At 29.0% G+C, this 25,693-nt stretch overlaps 1 protein-coding gene across 1 annotated transcript in view; it reads right to left on the bottom strand.

The window, feature by feature from the left end:
* Window positions 1–5,642: 5,642 nt before the first annotated feature.
* The window catches only part of LOC119676162 (dorsal-ventral patterning protein tolloid-like), a 40,153-nt gene continuing 20,102 nt past the window's right edge, over window positions 5,643–25,693 (bottom strand). Inside the window, exons 7-18 of the mRNA XM_038087396.1 lie at window positions 19,683–19,954; window positions 16,548–17,206; window positions 16,033–16,392; window positions 11,253–11,489; window positions 10,476–11,034; window positions 10,089–10,287; window positions 8,710–8,974; window positions 7,633–7,838; window positions 6,880–7,523; window positions 6,600–6,780; window positions 6,272–6,525; window positions 5,643–6,201 (exon numbers count right to left, since the gene is read on the bottom strand). Coding sequence (XP_037943324.1) covers window positions 5,926–6,201; window positions 6,272–6,525; window positions 6,600–6,780; window positions 6,880–7,523; window positions 7,633–7,838; window positions 8,710–8,974; window positions 10,089–10,287; window positions 10,476–11,034; window positions 11,253–11,489; window positions 16,033–16,392; window positions 16,548–17,206; window positions 19,683–19,954 — 4,112 coding nt within the window. The 3' untranslated portion in view covers window positions 5,643–5,925. The remainder of the gene's footprint in view (window positions 6,202–6,271; window positions 6,526–6,599; window positions 6,781–6,879; window positions 7,524–7,632; window positions 7,839–8,709; window positions 8,975–10,088; window positions 10,288–10,475; window positions 11,035–11,252; window positions 11,490–16,032; window positions 16,393–16,547; window positions 17,207–19,682; window positions 19,955–25,693) is intronic.

The raw sequence follows: 25,693 nt of genomic DNA, 5'->3' as shown, positions 1-25,693 counted from the left end.
TAGATTAAAAGTTTTTTAAACTGCGTAAAACATGAAAATATAATGTAACGTTTAATTATGATAAGTGATTTGTAATGTTTTGTTGAAAAAACATCTATTTAGAACCAGTCGGATATACTATCTGACGTTGTTTCCAAGACTGAAGTAATTCATCATACACAAAATCCTTTAATTGTGGACTAAATAAGTGAAATTCAATAAACGTATGAACGATTGCAATGCTATCGAGTTTTTAATTATTATTTATTTGTTTTATTTACTTCATATAATATATCGCTTATAGCATTTATGGTACAATAATAAGTATAAAATACATATAAACGATTTCGCATATTAAATATTTTTGATAGTTAATCAATTATAGTTATTAATGATATCAAATTCAATAAACACTAATATTCTTCTGAAAAATTTAATGTGAGGGGTATAGATTTTTAGATTTTGTTAAATTCACATAATAATATATAAGACAACTCTTGTTAATATGCATTTTTTTAAGTTTTTATTTATTTGCAAAAGAATATTTTCGAGAGATGCATGTGTTTTAAGTTATCTTTGTTATCTCGTTTAAGTTATCTCGTTTATGCAAAACCTTGATTTTTATGTGATTTTCCACACTCGTTGCATTTTAATTTGCACCCTTTTTGTCAACAATTGGAGGAAAACTTAATAAAAATTTTCATGCAGAAAAGTTTTTTATGCTTGCTCAGCTTTGGCTAATCTGAAGTGTAATGGTACCGAACTGGTAGACAGTCAGGCAGACAAACAGACAAACTAACAGAATGTAGTGCATACCTAATATGTATTTTTGTTTATTTGCATGACATTTTATTTATTTTAACCGAATTTTTTTTTGGACAATGGGCTAGCCTTCCTTCCTGGTTATAAATTTCAGTTGGTCATTTTCATGTGCTGCTAACAGAATTTAGTGGTTTCTGATAGTATTTTAATAGTTTTTCGAATGTCCTGCTCAATAGTGACACTTTTCACGTTTATTTATGCTTAAATGTATTTTATGGCATCTCTTCAGGACATTCATTACAGTTATGGGCGGACAAAGTGTGATAAAATGTATCAGCTTGAATTTATATTATGTTTACTTTTCTCCATAAGAGATTAAGAGAAATAACTTACCCTCAAAATCAGCGGTAAATCCTCGATATCCTTTGAAGGCATTATGATTAACGTAACTAATAAGCATACGACTTGAGTCACTTTTAATTGTTTCCGAAGATGCATTCCCTCAGGTTTAAGGATTACTGGTAATTTAAACCAGTAATCCTCACGTTTTTCCAAATAATCCATTTCCCAAATTGTCGTTCGTAATATGTTCCATAAATTGTGTGATGAGATACTTAAATAAAATTTGTTCTAAAAAATTTCTTAAGGTTTATAGTTTTATCTCAGAGATGAATGTGTCATAAAAAATTATTCACATTTCTATTCCTATAAATTCCAAGTCCTATTGATGATAATATTTAACATTTTTATAATCTCATTGATATTATTATGATATATGATAGAAATTCAACAGATTATAGTGCCCTCCATTTTTGTTTATTAAACAATTTTAAACTAATAGCAGAGCTTTAAAACTCACTCCCTTGCTAAAATGTGTATTTTAACGCAATGATTTGAATATTTGTTAAAATATTCTGAATATTTCACTATACAGACTTGAATATAATACAATTTTTATAACATTTTTCAATAAAACATTTTCATTCTGCACAGTAACATTTTTTTTCCATTTTTTCTAATTTTTTTTTTTATAAAAACTCCATCGTATAACTTTTAACTTCATCGTATTTACTTTCGATCTTATTTTACTCGTAACTATTAATTTCATCACTTTCTGGGCTTCATATGAAGTAATCAAAATTACAAAACAAATTATGAGACCACAACAAAATTTTCCTAATAATGAAAATATTTCACGTCAGAGATACACATTAAATATTTTCTCAATTACTTAGTGATATTAAATTAATACATATAATTATTAAATTTATAATTAGTATTGCAATAAAACACAAAAGATTTCTAAACCGCACTAAGTTTACGAAGTTTTTTCAAAATAATATAAAATTAGGAAATTTTATTATTAAAAATGTTAGTTTCGTCCCAACAAGATCAAATTCATTAATACAATATTGAATGAAACTGAAGGATATCAGTCATCGCGTGTATCACTTGGGATAAGGTTGACCTAAGCTTTATGACATAAGTCCAGCACAGAAAAAGATTTAAGATACCTTTATATACTAACTGATTATGTCTTTATGGCCTTCAGTAAGCATATCAAATACATAGGAGTTCCGGACAATTGCAGAGTATAAAAGATATATTTTTCGCTTCTTTCTTCGATCCACAAATATGATAATTGTCGTAAAATAGAGTCTTTTTAAGATCGGTTTACCTGCTCCATAACACAGGCTTTCCAATTCTAAGAACTTCTCCGAAACATATTTAAGTGTTTAATTCAGGTACTCAATAATTATTAAGAATATAAAGTGATATTGTGGTTTTAACAGTAACATACATTATACACTTAACCATTGTTTTGATTAAAAAAAATATTGCATTTTAAATGTATAAATTTCATTGTGATGCGGGTCTGGAAATTCCATTTGTGAAAGACTGATTAAATAAAACTATACAAATTAATCCACAAATTAAGAAATTATGTGTTCAAAAATTTTATTAATCTTTTCCTTATAAATAGATTAAAATACGTACCAATAACTTTATGTCTATAATGCATAGAGACTCGTCTTATACACTTTTTCAATGTTTCTGTTTTAATTTAATATATATAATTCAACTCACAGGAAAATGGTATAAAAACTATTGCAATTTTCTTTTGGCCAACATTTTTTATCGTTATCGTTAATATCTCCTGTAAGGTATTATTTAAAATATATATAGAATTCGGTGATTCGGCAAATTAGGTGAACAATGCTTTATGCGTTAAAATGCCGCACCACGGGTTGACGCAGATATTAAAATCAATAATTGCTTCCAAAGACCACTGATGACTTATATTTGACGATACCAGAAAATTAAACATTTTTTAACTGTTAAAAAATTTCTTAGTATTATGAGAAAATATGTAACTTGTCATATGTCATAAAACTCCTAATTAAAAAAACAAAATAAAAATTTACACTCTCGGAACAATTTCTTGGTTGAGTAATATTTTAACATCAGATATATGCTGATCAATGATTCGATGGATTTGATTTATTTAAAACTATATAATGGTATACTATAAACTATAATGGTATATGAGTATGTCTGATATCTTCTCTTAGCGTTGTGATTTATTAAATACAATTATCAAATACAATAAAATATTAATCAATCAAAATTTATTTAGTCAATTTTAAAATGAGCCCTATTGGGAGCAATAAGGTGTGCCAACGTGGTTAAACAAATCCCTAATACATTTTTCATAGTCTTGTGTTTTTCTCATAGATTGTGTTATGGTCTTCAATTTTTTCATTCTTTTATTGCCGCAACTTATTCTATCTGCTCTACCTAAATAGATAACAACATCGTTAAATGCGTTCGATTTACAAAAACAAATTGCATAAGAATTCCAAAATATAGTCGCAAATCACAATCGAAATGAGAATAAATAAAGAAAAACTGTTGCCACACTCTTTCACTAAAAAGTCAACAAGTCAGAAGTCTGTACAAAATAATGTTTTAATTGATTTGAGACAAAATGATACAATAAGAGTGCAAAAAAGGAAAAAATCGCACAAATTGTCTAGGCAGTCTTTTGACTTACTTAGTTGACCATTACTGACTTGAGTAGTCCTGGGCCACATCCAGTAGCTTCCGCCAGCCTCCGATCTGTGACTACCTGGCACTAGTTAATAGTACCGTGCTGACGATGCGGTCGTCTTATACCGCGCTATCCACTTGCGGGCAAACAAACACCTTTCTAGCCGGAGCATGGCATTAGCAAGCATCACAACACTTTTGTAATGTATTTAGTAGGGTTTAAATCTGCTGCTCGGATTATCGTGTCCAACCTTAAGTTAAAGTAATCACATGACAAGGAACTCACCCTGTCTGAAACCTTGTTTGGTATTCTTCGCAGACGACGCAAAGAGATTATTCCCAATTTTAACGGAGGTGGTGGCGTTGGTTGTCATTTTACATAGCTGCATAACTTTTGATGCGATACCAAATTCGGACATAACGGCACAAAGAGTATTTCTAATCGTAGTATCAAAAGCGGCTTTGAAACAAATATAACAAACAAATACGACAAATAAATGGTGTGTATCGATTTGCATTTTTCGGGTCTTCTTCAGGATTTGACGTACTGTCAATATCTGATCTGGTTAGTTTTAGGTTTAGAAACATAAAAAATATTCGTAGATGCCCGTATATTTTTACACTGTATCTATAATCACATTTTTTAGTAACACATACAAATTTGAGTTCGTGGACAAAATTCTAAAATAATAATTTGGATAAGCATTCGAACATAAATATATTGCGAGAGTCTATAGTCAGTGTACACATCCATTTAGTATGGCAATTGGTAGATATTTTGTCAAAAACTATTAAATCTTTATGCTATCGGTAAACATTAAAAAAACTATATATATATGAAATCAGTTGATATAAATACACAGGATACCCGATTGCACTCAAATTTCACATGTTAACAAAGTATAGTATAAAATAAAATAAAACTGTAACAGTATCTTTTAAGTACATTTTTCAAATTATAGCTTCTTAAATAATGTATCCCAAGTATTATTGATTAATTATACAATCACAAAGCCTTACAGCTCTTTTATTTGCCTCTTTCACAAAGAGGTAACATTGAATACAATTAGGATTTATAGATTTTTATATTATTTTTATTTTTTCTCTATATATACTTGACCTGTCTGATTAATACATGAAATACTGCAACTAGTAAAAATCTTTAAACGAAAAAAGAATACACTAAAATTAACTTTCTACACTTTTTGAATGTGTTTTGAATGTCCATATTTTTTTTTTTTAGTTCAACTTATCATCAGAATAGTCAAAAACTAATACTGGAATCCCTGTTTAAAGTTATCAAGCATTGTTATATTGAATATGATAACATAGTGCACAAATGTCTTTTCTCCTATTCAATGAACTTTTAAAAACAAAAATAATAATGCATCAATAAAGAGTAATAAAACACATATATTTATTTACTAAAACTTTAATTTAATGTTCTCTTTAAATATACATATAATATATAAATTACATTCATGTTAGGATTTGATTAATATTGTAAAAATATTCATTATTATTTTTATTAAAACTGCACATTCATTAAACGTTTTTAAATAGATGATTTCTTGACCAATTTTTTCACATATATTAAAACAAAACTACAATAACTCCTAGTTTTACTACCAATTTAAGTTTTTAAATGCAATTCCATTAAAGTAATTATTATAAGTAACTCTAATAATTAAATATCCTCTTATTAATTAATTATTGTAATCAATGAATTTATTTTTTTGATTCAAAATTTCTTTTTAATTATATCATCTAAATTTGATTTTAATATTATTAATTATGATTTTTAAGTTATTTATTTAATAAATTTTAATTTAAAATATATTTATTGCTTAAAAAATTAATTGCACGTTACATAAAATTTCAATGTCTTTATGTAAATACAATACTTATGATATCGACGAACTACTTTGAATTATCTAAGTAACTCAGAATTTTATTAAGTGATGATTTTCTTCCTGATATGCTTTAAATAAAATATAAATTCTTCAATGATTATATCTATTGTCATTAGGATATATTTTATTCCATTTTTCTGTATGCACACTCACTTTTTACTTACTCACACAGAATGCTCATACGAAACAATTTTCATTCAATATAAAATTGCAATTTAAATTAATATCTGGTTCTTAGTCTTCTGTCAATCAATTGATTTTCCATGAAATCACTGTACTCGTATGACTCTTGTGTTTCATCTACTTTATAGATACTTTTGAGTGAGCCTGGAAATGGAGTCACCATCTCAAAGCTGGATGAGTTAATATCCTCTTCACTGTTATCAAAAGGATCGACAGCTACATAGGATGCCGAGAACCCTTTTAATGTAACAGAATTATCCGTCTTGAAACGCACCAACAAAGAGTCAGTTAAGGATATTATATCCTGAGGAAGCTGTTTGTGAAATAATGATACAATAAAAAAATCCATTCCTTATGTTTGCTAATCTATCTTCGTTACTTACCGTGTTTCCACAGTATTGTCCATACATGGGACCACTTGTATCCTCCATTCCAGAATAAACTTGCACGTAATCGTAAGTGCAATTTTCACTGCTTTCAATATCGAACGTTAGGAACAACAACTGTACATTGCTGCTCGGTGGTGCTTGTATTGTCCACTCACAGTCCATGTTTTCATTGTAGTTGTGATTGCCGAAACGCGAGTGCGAATAAAATTGTTTAATTTGATTTGTTGCACGTAAGTATCCGCCACATGCTGCATTCAACATAAATTAACAATACATTTGAGTTCTAATCAATTAGTAGTTTTTTATTTCATTTCATACTCACAAGTAGAGTGCATTGCTGTGAAACCATTGAGTTGCTTATTTTTATCTGTCTTCAATACCATGTACAATTGGTTTGTGGATGATGATATCGGATATGGTATTTTGTCTCCACAGAAACGTCCCAAAAGCGAACTGCTTTCAGACTCGCCATCGTATATTGCCACATTATCGTAAGCGCATTCCTACACAAATCAATCAAATTCAAAAACAGAGAATACATCAAATGCGAAAGCTTCATGTGGAAAAGAGTGCATTTCATTAAAATTTATGTTTGCCATTACCTGATGCGATTCCACATTGAATTCGTTGAAAATTAATTTGATGCGATGTCCTGGAGTTGTCAAGAAATGCCAAACACAATCAGCATTTGGTGGATACAAATCCGGAAAATTGGGACTATAGATAGTACCGAATGGTGCGGAAATTTCATGTTTACATTCGCCCTCCTTACAATCATGTCCATTCTCGTGCAGTGAATAGCCATTATGGCATGAACACATATAGGATCCAATTGTATTGAGACATTCATGCTGACAACCACCGTTATTAAGGGAACACTCATCTATGTCGGTAAAAAAAACCGCAGCAAACCCGCTACGTTGCACTGATTTATCGGAATGAAATTCTACACGTAAAGCATTGCCCTCTGAAGTGGCTGTGGGTGGAATGGCGTTTCCACAATAGGTGCCAATACGTTTAAGGCGATTTTCGCTGAGTTTCGAATAAATTGTGACTGAATCATAACCACAATCTGTGTGCTGATGTGTGGTGCCTTCTAATTCAAAATGTGTGAAATTGAGAGAGATTTTATGTTTTGGCGGTGCAATAATTTCCCATATACATTCCTTTAGTATAGGATAAAGTGCTGGAAATGATGGTGAAGTAATAGTACCGTTTGGATATTCAATCACACCACCGCAGGCATCTAAATAAAAACAAAAAAATGGAATTATACTGGGCGAATGCATTAAGCGACTTCGTGAGTATCAACACAGAGCCAAATTAAAAAGTAAGCATATTATGCGCCAACGCACCTTCGCAATGTTTTTTGTCGCTGTGCAATTCATAACCAATATGACAACTGCACTCATAACCCCCCAGAGTGTTTATGCACTCGTGTTCACAACCATGGTTTTGAGTTTCACATTCGTCAACCTCCTTCATGAATATAGCCGAAAATCCTGCTTTCTGTACCGATGTATCCGACACAAATTTCACAAACATTGTATTGCCACTTGACCTAGAATTAAAAACAGAGTAGGCAGTGCCAAACATATAAACAGCATTTCAAATCTGTTAAGAGCTAATGTTGCAATTGGTAAACCATTTATCTAAAGACAGAAAAGCAACTATGGTTCAAGTAGTAATGTGATGTGACAAGTTTATTTTAATATTACTATTAATTATTATTTATTAAGTAAGTAATGCATAAATTGACTTATAAAAGATAGGAGTTGATTCAAGAACATTTAGATCTGCTGAACTCTACATTGTGTTAAAAAGTTATGCAGTGTTGTACGTGAACTGGCCACTAAAAAATAATCCAATTTAGAAAAATTTTCATTATCTCAATTAAGGTTTTCATTTATTGAATAGTAAGAAACATTGTACGAAATATCGGTTAGAGAACATTAAATTATTTTTTATACTAAAAACTAAAAGTTTATTTCTATTGATTTTTAGAAACAGTTTTAACAAACTTTACATGTAGGTAGATTTTTTTTGGTATGTTGAACTTTTTAGGATTCATAAAGGTTTTTTCAGATAAACTTTTTCAAAACCCTATATAAACCCAAAACCCTAGTACTTACGACAACAAATACTGAAAATTAAATAAAGAAAATATATTTTTCTACTTAAACTAAAAAATCTAGTTAGATGATTTTAATTTAATTGGTTTTTGCTACGGAATATTGAGTACATAGTTTTTTCAATTTTTTGTTCAAAATAAATGAAACTTTTAATAAAGTATTTTGTTCGCAAAATAACTTCAATTCCGCTCTTTTTATTACAAAATATTTCAATTTAAATAAATTTAGTCCTTGAGTAAAAATATACTTTAATACTTAATGTAATCCATTTCATTTATTAAAAATAATAATTTTACTTACTTCATATTTGGAGGCGGCTTATATCCACAAAACACACCAATTAATTGTGAGTCTTGAGATGGACCATCTCTTACTTCAACAAAGTCATAAACGCAACTGTCGTGATTTTCGACCTCAAATGATTGGAACTTCAGTGCAACTTGGTATCCTTTTGGGACGGTTATTTTCCAAATACATTCCTTGTTTGGCAAATATTCAAGTGGATAGTTTGGGGACTCTAAACGACCTTCCGATTCATCCACATTTAACTCACCACCACATACAACTAAAAGTAGAAAATAGAACAACTGAGAATTCACCTCATCATAGTTTTTTTGAATATAAAAAACATAAACAAAAATTTTAAAGCTTTTATTCAGACGAAGTTAGTTTTATGACACAAATAGAGACAGTATTTACAAAAAAATTATGTTGAGTTGAATTTCAAAAGATTAAATAGTTTCTTAAAAATTTTTATTATGTTATAGTTTTAGTTTATATACCATATAAAATTAAATATTTTAATAAAAGGCCTTTTGTTTTGTAAGCATATCACAAAAGAACAACCGCTTATTTTAAAAATAACATATGAAACAACAACACTGCTGGCTTATTTAGTCTAATCTTTTTGAAACCGCTTAACTAATAAGCAGCTGAAATCGAATGGTTGCCAAGATTAAAAATTGTCTATTGTAAACAATTTTGGGAAGAACGTACAAAATTTCCAGATAACTGTCAAAAAATATTTGACAAATAATACTCAATTCTATTGAATTTATTTATATTAAAAAATTATACTTAATTCTTGCAAAAGCCTGACAATACAAATTTTATTCACAATAATGAATAAAATAAATTATTATTACCCATAATTGCAAAAATTTATTTTTTATTTACGAAACTTTAACAAAAGCAGTGCTTTATTTTGTTGTTCTTTTGCGATATGCTTACAAAAGAAAACGCCTAATGTTATTTATATAGCATATAACTAAAATAATATAACTGTATAACAATTCAATATAAAAATATAGTATATGTAGTTATAAGTATATAGTAATTGTAACAAATTAAGAAATTGCTAAATTCGCTTTAGTATATGTATATCATATCATATCTCAATTATTATGTTGACTAATTGAATTATATCGAATGCGTACTTATTAAAAATTTCTAATACTTGTTAGATAATGCATTGAGAACTCTACTAAATGGACGCTGTCATTACTGTATGTTTTTCTTAATTGTGTAATATTGTGTTGTCAGATAATTCTCTGAACTGGATAAAATTACTGATCTTGTTGGTGTCCGTTAAAAAAAATATTTACTGTGTAAAGGTATTTGTATATTTCTATTTCATTTAATAAAGATGTCAAATGTCTTAATTCGAATTTTTAACTTACCATCAAATTCAGCTTTGAAACCACGATACCCTTCCGAGCGATGATTATTTACAAAAGTTAATAACATTCTGCTTGATTCTGAAGTGAGAATTTCATTGGCTACTTTTCCACAGAATCTACCAATTAGCGGAGATTTGAAAAAGTACCCATCCCTCACTTCTAAATAATCTGTTTGACAATTATTTGACTTAAATATATTCTAAAACAAAAAAGATAAACATATTAAATTCTGCTGCAAACTAATTTATACATTATATATTCTATATTTATATATATATATTATATATATTCATTTATATATACTTATATTATATATTATTCTATATTATATTGTATCATTCAAAAATATTACTATTATATATTGATTTTATTACTTCAAGTACTAACCAAATTTTCTAAACGCAGCACCACTCGTTCACCATGTGTTGCTGTAATGCGCCACTCACAATTCTCGGTTTCATTGGTTAGAGCACCGGCAGTGTAGTACGAGGGACTGGCAAAAATGCCAGTGTTCTCTTGAAAAGTTCGACCGCATTTTGGACATTTATAGAGCAAATTTGCCTGTGCAATATCACCTGCACTCAATCTTAAGCGTTGTCCTATCTCGGGTCGCTTCTTGCCCTTCACTTCGATTGGCAAAATTGTATCGAGATAACTGCCCTTGGAGAATGTATTGCGCGCATAATGCATTATAGAATCGTAGTCGTATGCCATACCTAAAGAGTCCACCTCGTCTGGTGTCAGTTTGTTGAAATTATAGTCTTGTCCTTTCATGATGTTATTGTGCTCGATGACGACATGCTTTTCGCGGTCGGGTCGAGTATGTTCGTGCCAAAAGCCCACAACGTGTCCCAATTCGTGTACAACAATGCCAAATTTATCACAGTTCCGGCCGATAGAAATGGCTTGTGGACCATTGCCACGTTTGCCAACAAAGGAGCAGCAACTGCAATTGTGCAAAAGACACAATCACATTCAAGACAATGATGAATAAAAAGTCAAAGTCAATATAATGAAAAAACAGAGGCGTAAATTTAGGAGCAAAATTATTTAAATGAAATTTATTATATAAATTCATTTTATGGTTTATATGGTATCTCTTAAATAATGTGTGCGTTAAATAGTCAAGAAAGTTTTAAGTGGAAGAAAGAAAAATTAACTCACCCACAACCGCGAACTGTGAATACAATATAATTCGGATGTACTTCCGGGTCACGCTCCACAAATTTGATGCATGTTGAGTTCTCCCAATGTCGCATTGCCTGCTTAAACAATGCCTTGTGCAAGCCACTGAAGTTACCATCAATTTCATACGGTATAACGCCATAATCCCAGACGCGTTCTTTTTTTGCTGTCACAGCGCGTGCCATGCGGTGATGGTGTTTCAAATGTTTAAAGTTTCTAAATATGGATTTTTGGTGACGATGAGTGGGAGGTGAAAGCAGTAGGCATATAGCAAGGATTGCAGTTAAAAAAAAAAACCAAAAAGATTTAAGTAAGCAAATTAAGAAGTTTATTTTTTGTGTAAAAAGTTATTAGATTATTGTTTTTCTTTCTTTTTTTTCTTTTTTTCTTTTTTTCTTTATTATTGAATTAATGAAACACAAACAAAAACTCTTCTGTGCTTTTATTTCAAATACTTTAAATGCAAAATAATGTTAAAATAAATTAACAATTTCAATTATGAAACATACTTTTTTGCTTTGTACAGATTTGGGTTCATGAATTCTGATTTTATGGAATTTATGTTATTTTCTCTTATTGCTTTTTAAGTAATAGAAACTTCTGAATCAAAAGTTGGTTTCGAAAGCGTTTTAAAATAAAGGAACAAAAAAGTTTCAAAAGTCACAGACCCGAAATTATATTCTGTGTATTTATTTGAATAAAAATTGAAATAAAAGTTTGATACTCAAAATTGAAATACGAAAACAGAAAAAGAAATTAACATTTGATGTTCATTTGTTCATTTTTAATCATCAGACTTTTTTAAAAGATTGATTGACTGACGGAGAGGGTTCACACCTCTTTTATAAAGTAAAGTATATAAATATACTAAATAAAAAAGTGCATATATATTTTAATGATCACATCTATGAACAAAATGTTAACATGTTGTAAAAAGCAATGCTGAAGAGGACTAATAATTAGCTACTATACGAACAAGATAATAATAATACTAAGAGAAAGAAAGCGTCGATTGTATGGATAAGAATGACCAGAAATTTGAAGGAACATGAAAAAGAATGCAATTAAAATGATGTAATCTCACTATAAATAAGAAGAAGCAATAAAAAAAGTAAGCCTTACAATAATTATAATTATTTTTATAATGTACGAGTATTATACATGTAATACATGTAATGTTATGTAATTATACATTTATTTTTATGCACAAATGTGTATCTTTAAAATTCATTTTACATATAATATCTTGTTTTATATTTTCAAAGAATGAAGAGATAGGATGACTGTCGTTAATCTTTCAAACAAAGATTATAGAAAGCGCATTATAATACTAGTTTTTCAATAATATTCATATTTTATAGTATATATGTTATACTCCAAAACCAGATGATGCCGTTTATCTTTTGTAGTAATATTGTTTTATTTTAATTAATTATTTTAAACGTAATGAATTATTTTAAATTGTATATTAAATTCTGCCCCCATTAGCAATTTAACTTGGACTAGACAAACCCCGGTAGTTCAGTGATTAACAACTATAACCATTGATACTGTGAGCCAAATTCAGATCCTGCTAAGTGCAAAAGTTTATACAATTTGTATATACAATTTAATAAACAATTTTAAATTGAAGTATTTTAATCGCAAGGAATTGTACAAACATGTAAAGTATATATGTATATAATATAAAGACAGCTTATGCATTTTGTAGCTCTAAAGATAAACGTAAATAATATACACTCGTAATTGAGATTTGAATCATATTTTTAATTCAATTTATTATCTAAATCTTCTCATTAAGTAATAATTATAACATTATTCAAATGTCCCTCGCCAGATATCTCACAGAACTAAATCTTTTTAATATAATTTTTGTTGACTTTTCGACACATAGGTGGTTATAACTCACGCATAGCGCCAAGTACACGAAAATTTGTATTCAAAGTGCCGAAAATTTGAGAATTGTCCGCATAAGCACGATCCCTTACAGGTCAAAGTCTCACCAAACCGGTATGTATACACGTCTAGTAAATTGCTTGTGCAACAAAGCCAGAAGAGAGCGTGTTCTTGTCTTGACAACTGCTGAAATATATATACTTCCTCACCCTCATATATATAATTTCACTCATAAAAATTTTGGCAAGCATGTGAATATAGTTATCATAGGCACCGGTTTCTATCCTACCTTCGTCATTTTCAAAAAAGTCTCTCACACTTTTGTACTAAATACCATAACATAATGTGACGTTAGGTTTTTTGTGGACATTCAATGCCCTACATGTGACAAATTTATTTGTTTATGTTCATCAAGTAAAGAGTTATTTGCCCAATTTTTTTTAATGTCTTTATAACACATTTAACGTTTGTTAAACGATCCATTTTGTAAAATGCTCCACCTTAAACATTAAAATATGTGATAACAGTTTTATTTGACTTATGGTATGAAAACAGTTCAGCTTAATTGGAACCACAACGCTTTATTATTACTATTAAGAACATTTTATATTACAATTTCAAATGATATTACCTATTATATGTATATACTTATCATAAAGTACTACTAGAAAGTATTAGTTACTAATATTGGAAAATATATGTAATAAGAAATTCCTGAAGAGAGTTTCTTAATATAATTCGGATATAGGTTAAGATCAGAATTAAAATTAATTTTTTTTTGATTTGGTACTGGGCTATTTTTTTGAATATAGATATTTTGCTCTTAATTTTTAGTTTAGGACCTGTGTTGTAAATGTAAAGGTTCTAGGTGGTTTTAAACCCTGAGGTTTTTCATTATTTATATACGGCATCACAATGGGCCAATAGGCCTAAGTGGATCCACTGGGGATCACCGGTATAACCTAACCTAATCTAAGTAGTAAATGTGAATATCCATTTTAAATCAAAAGTTTTCAGTTTAATTCAACTGGCGGATGCTCTATACCAAGTTATATTTTTATTTCATAACTCTTGAACTTTTATTATTAAAATTTATTAATAATTTTTTAATGTGTATCAGTTAATTACTTATTCACTCATGGTGGGTTAATGAAGAAATGTATATGCAATCAATTGTATAAAAATACAATTAAAAAATATTGTTTAAATTTTAAATTACTTTCGAAATTTTTGTTCAGATCATCTCACACATAAAATCAATGAAAACGAAGTAGGCTTTCCAGTGTTTAATCGGTGTCTACTTTCAAGTGTTCGAATTACTGTAAATTCAAATTTTCACATATTTCACATTCATTTGGAATATTTCTGTAACTTTTACTGAAATATAAAAAGTTGGTCAATAATAGTTATGGAAAACATATTCTACAGGGAAATAATTAATAAAAATATTTTACATAAAGTGAATGTAAATTTTCGTATGTTGAGTTTATAAAATCATATTTGCAAAATATTTCTAGTTTAGATTAAAGACTCAATTGTGCATATAATTAATATTAATTAATAATCAATAGTTGTAAATATAAAAGTAAATTTAAAAAACTAATAGCAGAGCTGGAAAGCATTTAGTCAGACAATTTTTACTATAACAAAATCATCTATTGCACATTATTTTAGTGCAAGTATGAAGCACAATATTTTTGTGCTGTTAATTTACAATGAAAAAAAACTTTTATGCAAAGAAACTATGTAGTTAAATATTGCTAAAACTTAATAAATAAAACAACTTAAATTCGTAATACGGCGTTCTAAATAATAATTGAGTGTAAAGTCTTACTGAAAATTATTATAAACTAATTTTTTTTGTATGACAATATTTTTTTGCGAAAAACAATTTTTAATCTATATATGGAAATTGTCAATAAATAATAATAATTACGTTATCATGTTGACTAATATGTTATATAATTCATGAAGAACACTCTTTCCAAGAGCCATCGTCTATATGTCAGACCATTAACTTTTACACTCACATATACACGTTCAAATGTATTAAAGCAAAGTATTATTATATACTTATTAATGTTATAATATACGGATAAAGTAAAAATAGAAACAGGTGCATGATTGAACTAGTGGAGATATTTTACAATATATAACACCAATGTTTCTCAATGTATTCTAGAGTACGCACCACTTAAGGCTTTAAAAAACTCAAATATTAAAAATTTATCCGTTTCTAATCTTTCTAATAAATAATTGTGCACTACTACATTATTTCTGAAGTTGGTAAACGGACTAACTTCTCGGCATTATTTCAAAGTTAACAATATCACTTTAAGTAAATTTCAAATCACACTTTTTGAGAAAGATTGTCTTAAATTATATTATATGTACATGTACATGAGACAAAAACTCGTTTTCCAAATAAAGTTATATTTACCAAGGTCTGATAGTTATTATTTTCCAAGGTCTAATAAACCAGATTAAGTTCTTGTTGCAGCATATCATTTATTGTATACCTTTTAGGATAAACCCAGTTTCAATATAACAACGCTTTAGCACATTATTTTCCAAAAATTTTTAAACATGTGTCTTAATATGAAAGACCAAATTATCCGCTTTTCAAACAATGAATTACTTAATCTTTTTTGAAGTTAAATAGTCTGTATTTAATATTTAATGAATTGAATTAATGAATTGAAACAACAAATAAACAATTTAGGTGAAAACTTATAAATTACAAGTTTTAAAAAATTATAAATAAAAGGAAATGTATGCAATAAGCCAAAAAATTTTTTTAAATAATTTTATATAAAAAGTAGTTACTAAAATAATAAAAATCATTTAATTTATATTTACTTACTCTGCATCTTCTAAATCAGTTTCCAACGATGTCTGCACCTCTGCAGTAATTGCATCCATGGTTGACTGACGTTTTGTTAGAACATCTAACTCTTCAGGATTTTCATTGGAATAATTAAAATTTTGTGCTATATTCTTTGGTCTATCAATTTGATGATATGTTGCTAAATCGGGTTCCCATGTACTTTTATTCTTTCGATTATTATTGAAACAACTTTTTTTATCTGGGATTTGTATTGATTTTCTTTGGTGCTCCACATTTCGATACCCTTGCACTGCATCTGTATATATAGGACGATTCAATTCCTCTATTAAACGTTTAAGTTTTGCATTATATTCAGTCCGCGCCTCAGAGCTACGACTAAAGAAAAAATTTATTTATTGAAAAGAAATTTATTGGAAAAAAGTGTATATTTTTCAAATAACTAAAATGTGCAAATTTTCACACCTAAGTGAATAAATCGCCTCAAGCATACAGTGATATACTTTCACATATAATAATTTTAGCATATTTACCGATTTTTGCGACCACGTCTATGACGTCGCCTTACAACTCCTTCGGCATGCAAAAATTCCACATCATCCATTTTCATGCCATTCCCACCCGCATTACTATAAACATTAGGTAATGTAGAACGTTGAGTTGGCAGTGAGGTTGGTAATATAACGACTTTACGTTCCGCCACAAAATTATTACCGGAATCATCTTCAATATCTTTTGTGTTCGATTGTATTTTACGTTGGTCAACATTACGATTATTCCATCCTGAGTTTGGTTTATTTAACTTTTCTTCTGTTTCACTAGCAACTTTACCACTGCTACTGATGCTGCTAGTTCTGTATTCCATTGGAATTTGTGGTGTTTTTATGTTAGCGCCGCCAGGCAATGCCGTTATTGCTCCGCCACTGCTTCCGCCGTTAAATCTTTGCTGTAGCAGTGCTGCATTATTGCCACCACTTACTTTGTTCTGCATTTCTGCTTCCTCGCTATCCAGATTGGCATTCAACTTTTTCTCCCGGAGTGCACTTTTTGTTTCGAAATATTCTGTATTTGTTGGATAGTAGGAGTTTTCTTTGGGTTGTCGGTGTGAACTTATGATTTCATTTTTTAAATTTCTTTTTAAATACTCGGAATTGAGTGAGTATTCTGCCAACTTAACTGGTTCATTGGCTGACTTTAAAATTAAAGAGAACATTAAAAAGATTTATTAATGTAAATAAGGAATTTTATATTGTTTATAAAATAAATCTAATAGCTCAACCGAAAACTAAACGAAAACAAAAACATTCAATTTACTGTAACAACAAAAAGTAAAACATTAGTTTAGAAAGAAAAGTCGGATTTCGCTATATTACAGTAACATATATATATATATACAGTCAGCGACAAAACTCTACATACACCCCCCATTTTTGCTAGCTCGTAAATCCAAGGACATAATAGAAAAAAGTAATGATACAGTTTTGTTTAGAACTGTTTTTTAATAATAATAAACAAAAGAAAATCCATTCATCAATATAAATTAACAAAGTTATTCGAAAAAAACCTAAAAAAATCATTGACAAAAGTCTACATACACTTCATTGATTGTTAGATATAGTCGACAGTAATTTAAATGTTAAACGGGAAAGTACCGTTTTTCATATTTCATGCTTGTGGCATGAGTCATACATTTATATAATGCACTTAGTTGTGCTTTGAGAGTGGTATTTAATTGACACGATGGGTCCAAGAAAAGAATTTCAAGTGATATGCGAAATCTGGTTATTAAGCATAGAAATGAAAAAAAACTTTATGGTAAAAGTATCAAAATTAGTAAATTTGACTCGATCAACAGTTCAGACGATAATAAGAAATTATAAAAATACTGGTTCTCCTGAAAATAAACCTCGCAGTGGCCGCCCAAGGATACTCATACGTAGGGATGTCAGCTTGGTTTTAAAAGAAGTTAACAAAAATCCGAAAATAAGTGCCTTAAAATTAGTCGAACACATTGCTAATGCAACTAGGAAGCATGCCAATCTACGTCAAAGTTATTTTTCCTACTTCAGTTGCAGCTACGGCTCCCCAAAGCATAGCACTGCCACCACCATGCTTTACAGTTGGCATTATATGCTTCGGATTCAGTGCTGTTTTCGCTTTCCTCCAAACTTTAGCTCTCCAATCGCGTTCAAATATATTGAATTTCGATTCATCTGTAAATAAAACCTGCTTCCAGAAATCAAAATCCTTTTCTTTATATTGTTTGGCAAACTCTAACCGCAGCTTTCGGTTTTTTTCAGAAATTAAAGGTTCTTTGCGTGGTATTCTATCATGAAAACCGTGGCTGTTCAACGTTCTTTGTACTATACGTGGATTGACATGCTTTCCAGTTGCATTAGCAATGTGTTCGACTAATTTTAAGGCACTTACTTTCGGATTTTTGTTAACTTCTTTTAAAACCAAGCTGACATCCCTACGTATGAGTATCCTTGGGCGGCCACTGCGAGGCTTATTTTCAGTAGAACCAGTATTTTTATATTTTTTTAATATCGTCTGAACTGTTGATCGAGTCAAATTTACTAATTTTGATACTTTTACCATAAGGTTTTTTTTCATTTCTATGTTTAATAACCAGATTTCGCATATTACTTGAAATTCTTTTCGTGGACCCCTCGTGTCAATTAAATACCACTCTCAAAGCACAACTAAGTGCATTATATAAATGCATGACTCATGCCACAAGCATGAAATATGAAAAACGGTACTTTCCCGTTTAACATTTAAATTACTGTCGACTATATCTAACAACCAATGAAGTGTATGTAGACTTTTGTCAATGATTTTTTTAGGTTTTTTTCGAATAACTTTGTTAATTTATATTGATGAATGGATTTTCTTTTGTTTATTATTATTAAAAAACAGTTCTAAACAAAACTGTATCATTACTTTTTTCTATTATGTCCTTGGATTTACGAGCTAGCAAAAATGGGGGGTGTATGTAGAGTTTTGTCGCTGACTGTATATATATGGTATATATATATGTGTCAACATATTATGAGTTTTAAAACTAGAGATCTGGGCTTATTTATTAGTAAGTAATTGTTATTGTAAAAAAGAAATTTTAAAATCATTACAGTGATTGTGACAGAGCCCTCTATATTGATTTATATATTTACAAAACTGGAAATGAATTTTTACCAAGATAGTTGAAAAGTAAATTTAAAATAGGAATACGTTCATCTAATGTGAAAAGCGCGTAGCACTGGAATCTTAAACTTCATACTCTACGTGCATTTTATAGTTAAAAAAGTTAGTTTTGTTTTACAATAAGATAGTCCTAATTCCCGAATTATTAAATCAAACGTCAAGTGTTAGTAGCCCCTCTCACAATTCCATATAAACGGTGGACAAGAACAACAAAGAATAAGTGAAAATTAATCCAAAAATTATTAAAAAAATATATTCGGATATACGGAAAAATAATTTACCAATTATTTACTTTTATCTTTTATAAAAATAAAGCAATATCTTAATATCGTAATATTTTTAAAGCTTCTCATTTAGATTAAAGAAATTTTATAGAGATATATTATATTCAACTATGGATACTATACTTTTATATTTATAAAAACAAACAAAATTATGTATTAATTACTTGCTTAGCTCACCTGTAAAGCATCGTTTCCAGTAATACCAGTTGGTATTTTGGTTTTCTTTCTAATGATATCAGTCAATCCCTCTTCTTCAACCTGTAAACCTTCGTGATAGACTTCTTGCTTGAGTATTTCCAATTCCTGTTGAAATGTTGTATTGAAACGTAGTGATGTTTCTGGTAATGGTGCATCTGCTTGTGGTAGCCAATCAGTGTCTGTGTGAGCCACAATCGGCATGTCATCACCGTAATTAACGTCGGGTAAAGCGATGTCGCCCATGAAACCGCCTAACCACCAAAAGCACAAATCCAAAAAGCAAAAAGATAAAGCAAAAAGATTTCAATATATTAAATTATATAAGGACTCTCAATATAATAAAGAATATAAAACGATAGATTGACAGCACAAATACCAGAATTTAATGTAATCACTGTGGAGCTTAAAACCACTACATTGGCATGAGGATTTAATTAAGTGTTGATAAGTGGGCTGTTGAGCTACATTTTAATTAAAATTAATTCATTTTCAATTGTATTGTACTAATTAATTTTCAGCGTCAATATATGTTACATTCATAAAATTGAAATTTTTCCCATATATTTACTATATTAAAGGAGCAACGTACCGTGAAGTAGAAATATCGACTGTACATATCTAAATTGAAGTTGTGATTGAGTTTGTGTTTCGACTATTTTGTTTAAAACTATGCGTATAGCATGAATATATATGAGTATATCTATTTATATATTTTCATCATGTTTAAATAAAATATTTTAATTGAAATTTCATGATTTTGTTTCGGTTTCCCACAATGGCTATAAACCATGCTTGGCTACGCTGAACCCTACATACTCTTCACATAATATAACTATTTTGATACATTTCCCATGTCCTATATCCTGTATGTCAGGCCCATTGAGTAACGTAAATAATGGCAATTTACAATTTAAACACGCACAACAGCTCAACATTCAGCGTTTTGTGCAATTTAATCAGTTCAGACAGGATAAACAAACGTGGTTAACAAGGCTATCATGTGGGCCGGCAAATCAGTGGAACAACTACGAACATTTATGTATGTAGAACATTCGCATAGAATGTTACTTTGACCCGAAAAACAAACTGTTGAAGATAATGAAACGCATTAATAATGTTTAAATTCGTAAATAACGAATTTTTATGTGTACTTTGTATAAACCAGCTATAAAATAATTCAACTTTGGCACATGTGTCAAATTTAATATGGTAGAACATATATTTTTTGAATTTTTCACCCATTAAAGATGAATATATATATTTGGTTTTACAGTCATTAATATTTAATCTTAATTACATTTTATATGTAAAGTAGCCTGATTAATAACACGTGTGAATATGAAAATATTATGTAGTTTCAGTTAAAAAATTATTAATTACGGTTTAAGTAAATAGTAATTACTGTTACACTTTTAAACTTAAATATTATAGATGAAAACACTGCCGAATAATTGAATTACGTTATTATACGAAGCATTCATTCAAATTTTATGAACACTTTTTACATAAATCTTGTTAAATTGCTAAAGATTTGGTATATATTTAATATAGCTTAATATAAATACACAATCCTTTTTCTTCCAATAAGGCCATCTCTACTTTTCTGTTAATACTGATTTAATACTGTGAGATTAATAAAACTGGATTAAATAATCTCTTATACGAGTATTTAATCTCTCTACAATGGAGATTAAAGTGGACGTATAATAGTTATGCAGCAAAATTTAAAGAAATATCTTTATGGAAATTATGCATTGTTGCACCGAGAAAAAATGCAAGAAAGATATTCTTTAAGATTTAATTCTAATCTCGTTTAGAAGGAGATTCAATATTTATGTGTCCTTCTTTTATTTAAACTTAGATTAGGTTAGGTTATACCGGCCATCCAAAGGAGATCCACTTAGGCCAATTAGCCATTGTGTTACCGTATAATGTGGAGATTCAATTCTTAAACTCACCTGGAAACTTTGACATAGCTTAGAATGTTGTTTAAAAGAAGATTTAACATTTATTTGTCTATATTTTATTTAAACTTAGGTTAGGTTAGGTTAGATTATACCGACGAGATCCACTTAGGCCAATAGTCCCATTATGTTACTGTATAATGGAGTGACTCAACGTTTAAAATCCTCTGGAACCTTTGTCGAAGCTTAAAATGTTATTTAGTGGAATGTATTGAAGTTAATCAAAATCCTCGAAGAAATTGGCCCCTAAAGTATTGAGCCACTGTTGTGTATGAGCTAAGCAGAGACAAAGTAGATGAGATGAGACTTTCTTCATCTTTCCCACAGCTGCGACAGATATCATTTTGAAATATCTGTTTTAATGAAATTTTTTGTGTATGTTCAAGTGGATTCAAGGATGGTTTAGATTCACAATTTGGTCCACTGGATAATGTTTTTTTAATTATTATACAGTTTTTTTGGTATCCATATACATTTATATTAGACACTTAAAATTTATTTATGCTTATCCTGATTTGTTTAAAAAGTTTAAAACTATTTAAATTAGTTTATATAAATAAGCTCATAAAATAATAAAGATTAATATCTTTCACTGCTGGACTGTGTTTCACTGTGTTTGAACATCGTTTTTAACTTAGATAAATTAAACTTGGCACTAATTTTTTTTAAACGACACTCCATAACCTGTCATATGTATAATTTTTCATCATGATTGTATTTTTCAACAATATTGTAATTATTTCTATAACTATTGACAGATGTGTTAAATAATACTCTTGCCATATATTATTTGTAATTATTTCTATAACTATTGACAGATGTGTTAAATAATACTCTTGCCATATAATATTTAGTATAGTTAAGATTTGATTAGTTTTTCTTTGTTTGCATAGTTTTGACAAATTTTAATATTAAGTCTTACAACTTATATGGTTATGCTGCAAGATACGGACGATGAGTTAGATCGAATGTACCTCTTGAAAATTGCCTGGATAATGTATGGGAAATTTGATTAAAATTTCATTGAAGTTGAAGAATCTGCTACCTAAGGCTATTTGTTTCGACAAATTATGGCAATAAGTCTTACAACTCATATAGTTAGGCTGTAAGATGCGGACGATGGGTTAGACCAAATATACGCATTGAATATTGCCTGAATACATACAATGTATAGCGATTTAATTCAAATTTCATTAAAGCTGAAGAAATTATTAAAGAACGAAGATTCTATATAGGTAAGGTCTAATGGATGTATTATATACAGCTAATCAACAGGACATTCTTATCATTTGATAGTTAATCACTACCCGACAGACCATATACGTAGTACTTTCCTTAATCTCGTCACAACGGCGACTACATATCATTAATACAAATTTTATCTGGTCGTCATTTGAATATAGCTTCGAATAACTATAAATATTAATAGAAATATTTGTGTGTGGAAAAATCCTTTAAAAGTACTCTTTATTAAATAGTACTAAAATCACAAATATGCTAAAATTGAGGCCCTGTACTCCACTAGGAGAGAAGGACAGCAGTAAGTAAGTAAGTAAACTCATAATATAAAATTTAAACATTTTTGATTAATATTTGTTTAAAGATTTTATTTAAACGTTGTTATTCACACTTTCAAACGCTTTTCATCTTTTTCAAATTAAAACAAATAATTTAGATGATTTTGTGTTATTTTTAGTTTGTCCTACAAAATTTCTCTAAAATCCTATCTTTAAATGCTAAACATTAGACACAATGTGTTGCTTGTTCTTGTTCCAAAGGATTTTCTCCACACCTACAAATAGCAAACAGCCATAGGTCGTGAGTATGCTTTTCGTAATTGCAAAGCATTCATCTGTAGCGACTAAGTTTTGTTTATGTACGATTGATGTGCTCATATGTAGGTTAATCTCCCTTTATGGTATTATCAATCAAATGTTGATGAGGGGTTTAAAGTCTTTTTTACACAATTTCATTCACTTGGAACTACAAATACAAATATTCGTAAATAGTTTACAGAACCATTGGTTTCCATCACTGATAAAGTGTATGCAATCGTATCTGCTTTTGTGTTGTTGCTTTAATAATTACAAAATAAGACAAGAACTGGAACCAAAGTAGCAAAATTCTGCACGCAAATTATAGTAAATGGAACATAGTAAATAAATGTAACCGAATGTGAGATATCAATCATATGTCTGCTAATTTCTTATGTGCAGCATGCTAGAATCAAAGGATTTAACGTGCAGCATCAAAAGTACCACAGACATCAGTAAATTGTTGCAGGGCATTAACTATGGTTTCGGAATGTGCTGCTATTTCATGTCAAATGATAATTAATTAATATTTTTGGATTATTGAGATGCATCTTTATACAATATATATGAAAACATATGTTTATGAAAACATTTCTGTATCATGTTAAATTGTAATATATTTCTGCTACTGACTCCGAAATATAATTGGAAATTCAAAGCCTACCGCATGAACTGGTTGTTGCCTGAAGTCAATGTACTTTGTGTTTTACTTATGAATTTAAGGTATTAATTAATTTTAATTTGGAGTATAATTCGTATACATGAGTTAAATAATGGCACTACAAATGTGTGTTTTCACAACACATTCATATATTTTCGTACAAGTATAAATTTCACATGCAAATACTTTAATGCTTCTGTGTTATTTTAATCTAACAATTGTATGCGATTGCATTTGCTTGACTGCATTCAGTCAAGTTTAATTTCTCTTAGAACGTTAAAAGTTAGGTAGACATCTTTGGTTTTAAGCACAATTTCCATTGGAAAATTTATCCAAAACATGAAGTTGAAATGCTATAAAACATTTTTAACAAATCAACCTTTTGTTTCGACTGTTTGCATAATGCCCCTTTCGTACCAGCATCTTATGATGATTTCTAAGGTTTTTGGGTTTCAAATGTCAGCTACAAATACAAATAGTCACAGAAACAATATACTCCAACTCAAATGTGACTGAGAACTGTTTCATCCGTAAGTACTTTCCTAATGTACTTACAGTGAATTATGCTAAGTGTTGGTATGGGTTACACATACAATATTTTTATTATCCGATAAATGTCAATCCTCAGACGATGGCACACATCACGGGGAAGTACGGTAACAATAGAGACTTGAAGTAATCACAATGAAGTGAAAACCATTGTAAATGTCACAAGAAAATGTCACCGGTCTAAAATATAATAGAAAGTCGTTTATGTGGAAAATACTTGTTTTTATTGCTGAAAAAGTTGGTAACAATTTTAATTTTAAAATAAAAGTTGTTGTTAATGTTTCTAAAAATTTATTTTAAGAAAATTAAATTACACATAAGAATTTCGTAACAACCAGTCATTTTCTAGATTATTTACATTCTTCCATAATTCTTCCATAATGTCCTTTCATAAATATTTTAACTTAACAAAACTACTTCTAACTTAACTTGGTTTAAAAACCAAGATATATTTGATTTAAAATTTAAAATGAAATTTCTAGAATTTTTGTTGTTAAAAACTACACATAAAAGATAATTTGAATGAATAATGTAAACTTTTTGAAAAGTTTCTAAATTATTTATAGTAAAGGCAAAGTACTTGATTAAAAATATTTCATTTCAGATTTTCATTACCAAATAAAGCAATCTGTAAGAGTTAAAGGATATAATCTTAAATCGTCGTTATATTGAGTCTGTTTTTTAAACAAATACTGAATATTTAAAAGAATGTGAACTCCCCAGGTTCGTTAACATAATTATATTTTATTACACACAATAAAATTTATAATAAAATTTAATTTAATGAAGTAATGGGGTCATGTAGCTAATGTCAATTTTTCAAGTATTTGATATTTACAATATAGAAAAATTTAAAGAAATCATAAGAGAATTAAATGAATAAATGTTTTAAAAATATTTTTAGATATAATATAATCATATTATCTAAACTGAATATCACAGTGTAATAACGGCACATAATTTTATTAAATATAACAACGTAATTTAGACTTAATAATATCA

Source organism: Teleopsis dalmanni, chromosome 2, assembly GCF_002237135.1.
Source record: "Teleopsis dalmanni isolate 2A chromosome 2, ASM223713v2, whole genome shotgun sequence".
NCBI classification, from domain to species: domain Eukaryota; kingdom Metazoa; phylum Arthropoda; class Insecta; order Diptera; family Diopsidae; genus Teleopsis; species Teleopsis dalmanni.
Note: the sequence above shows the minus strand (reverse complement) of the source record. Positions and strands in the feature narration are given on the sequence as shown.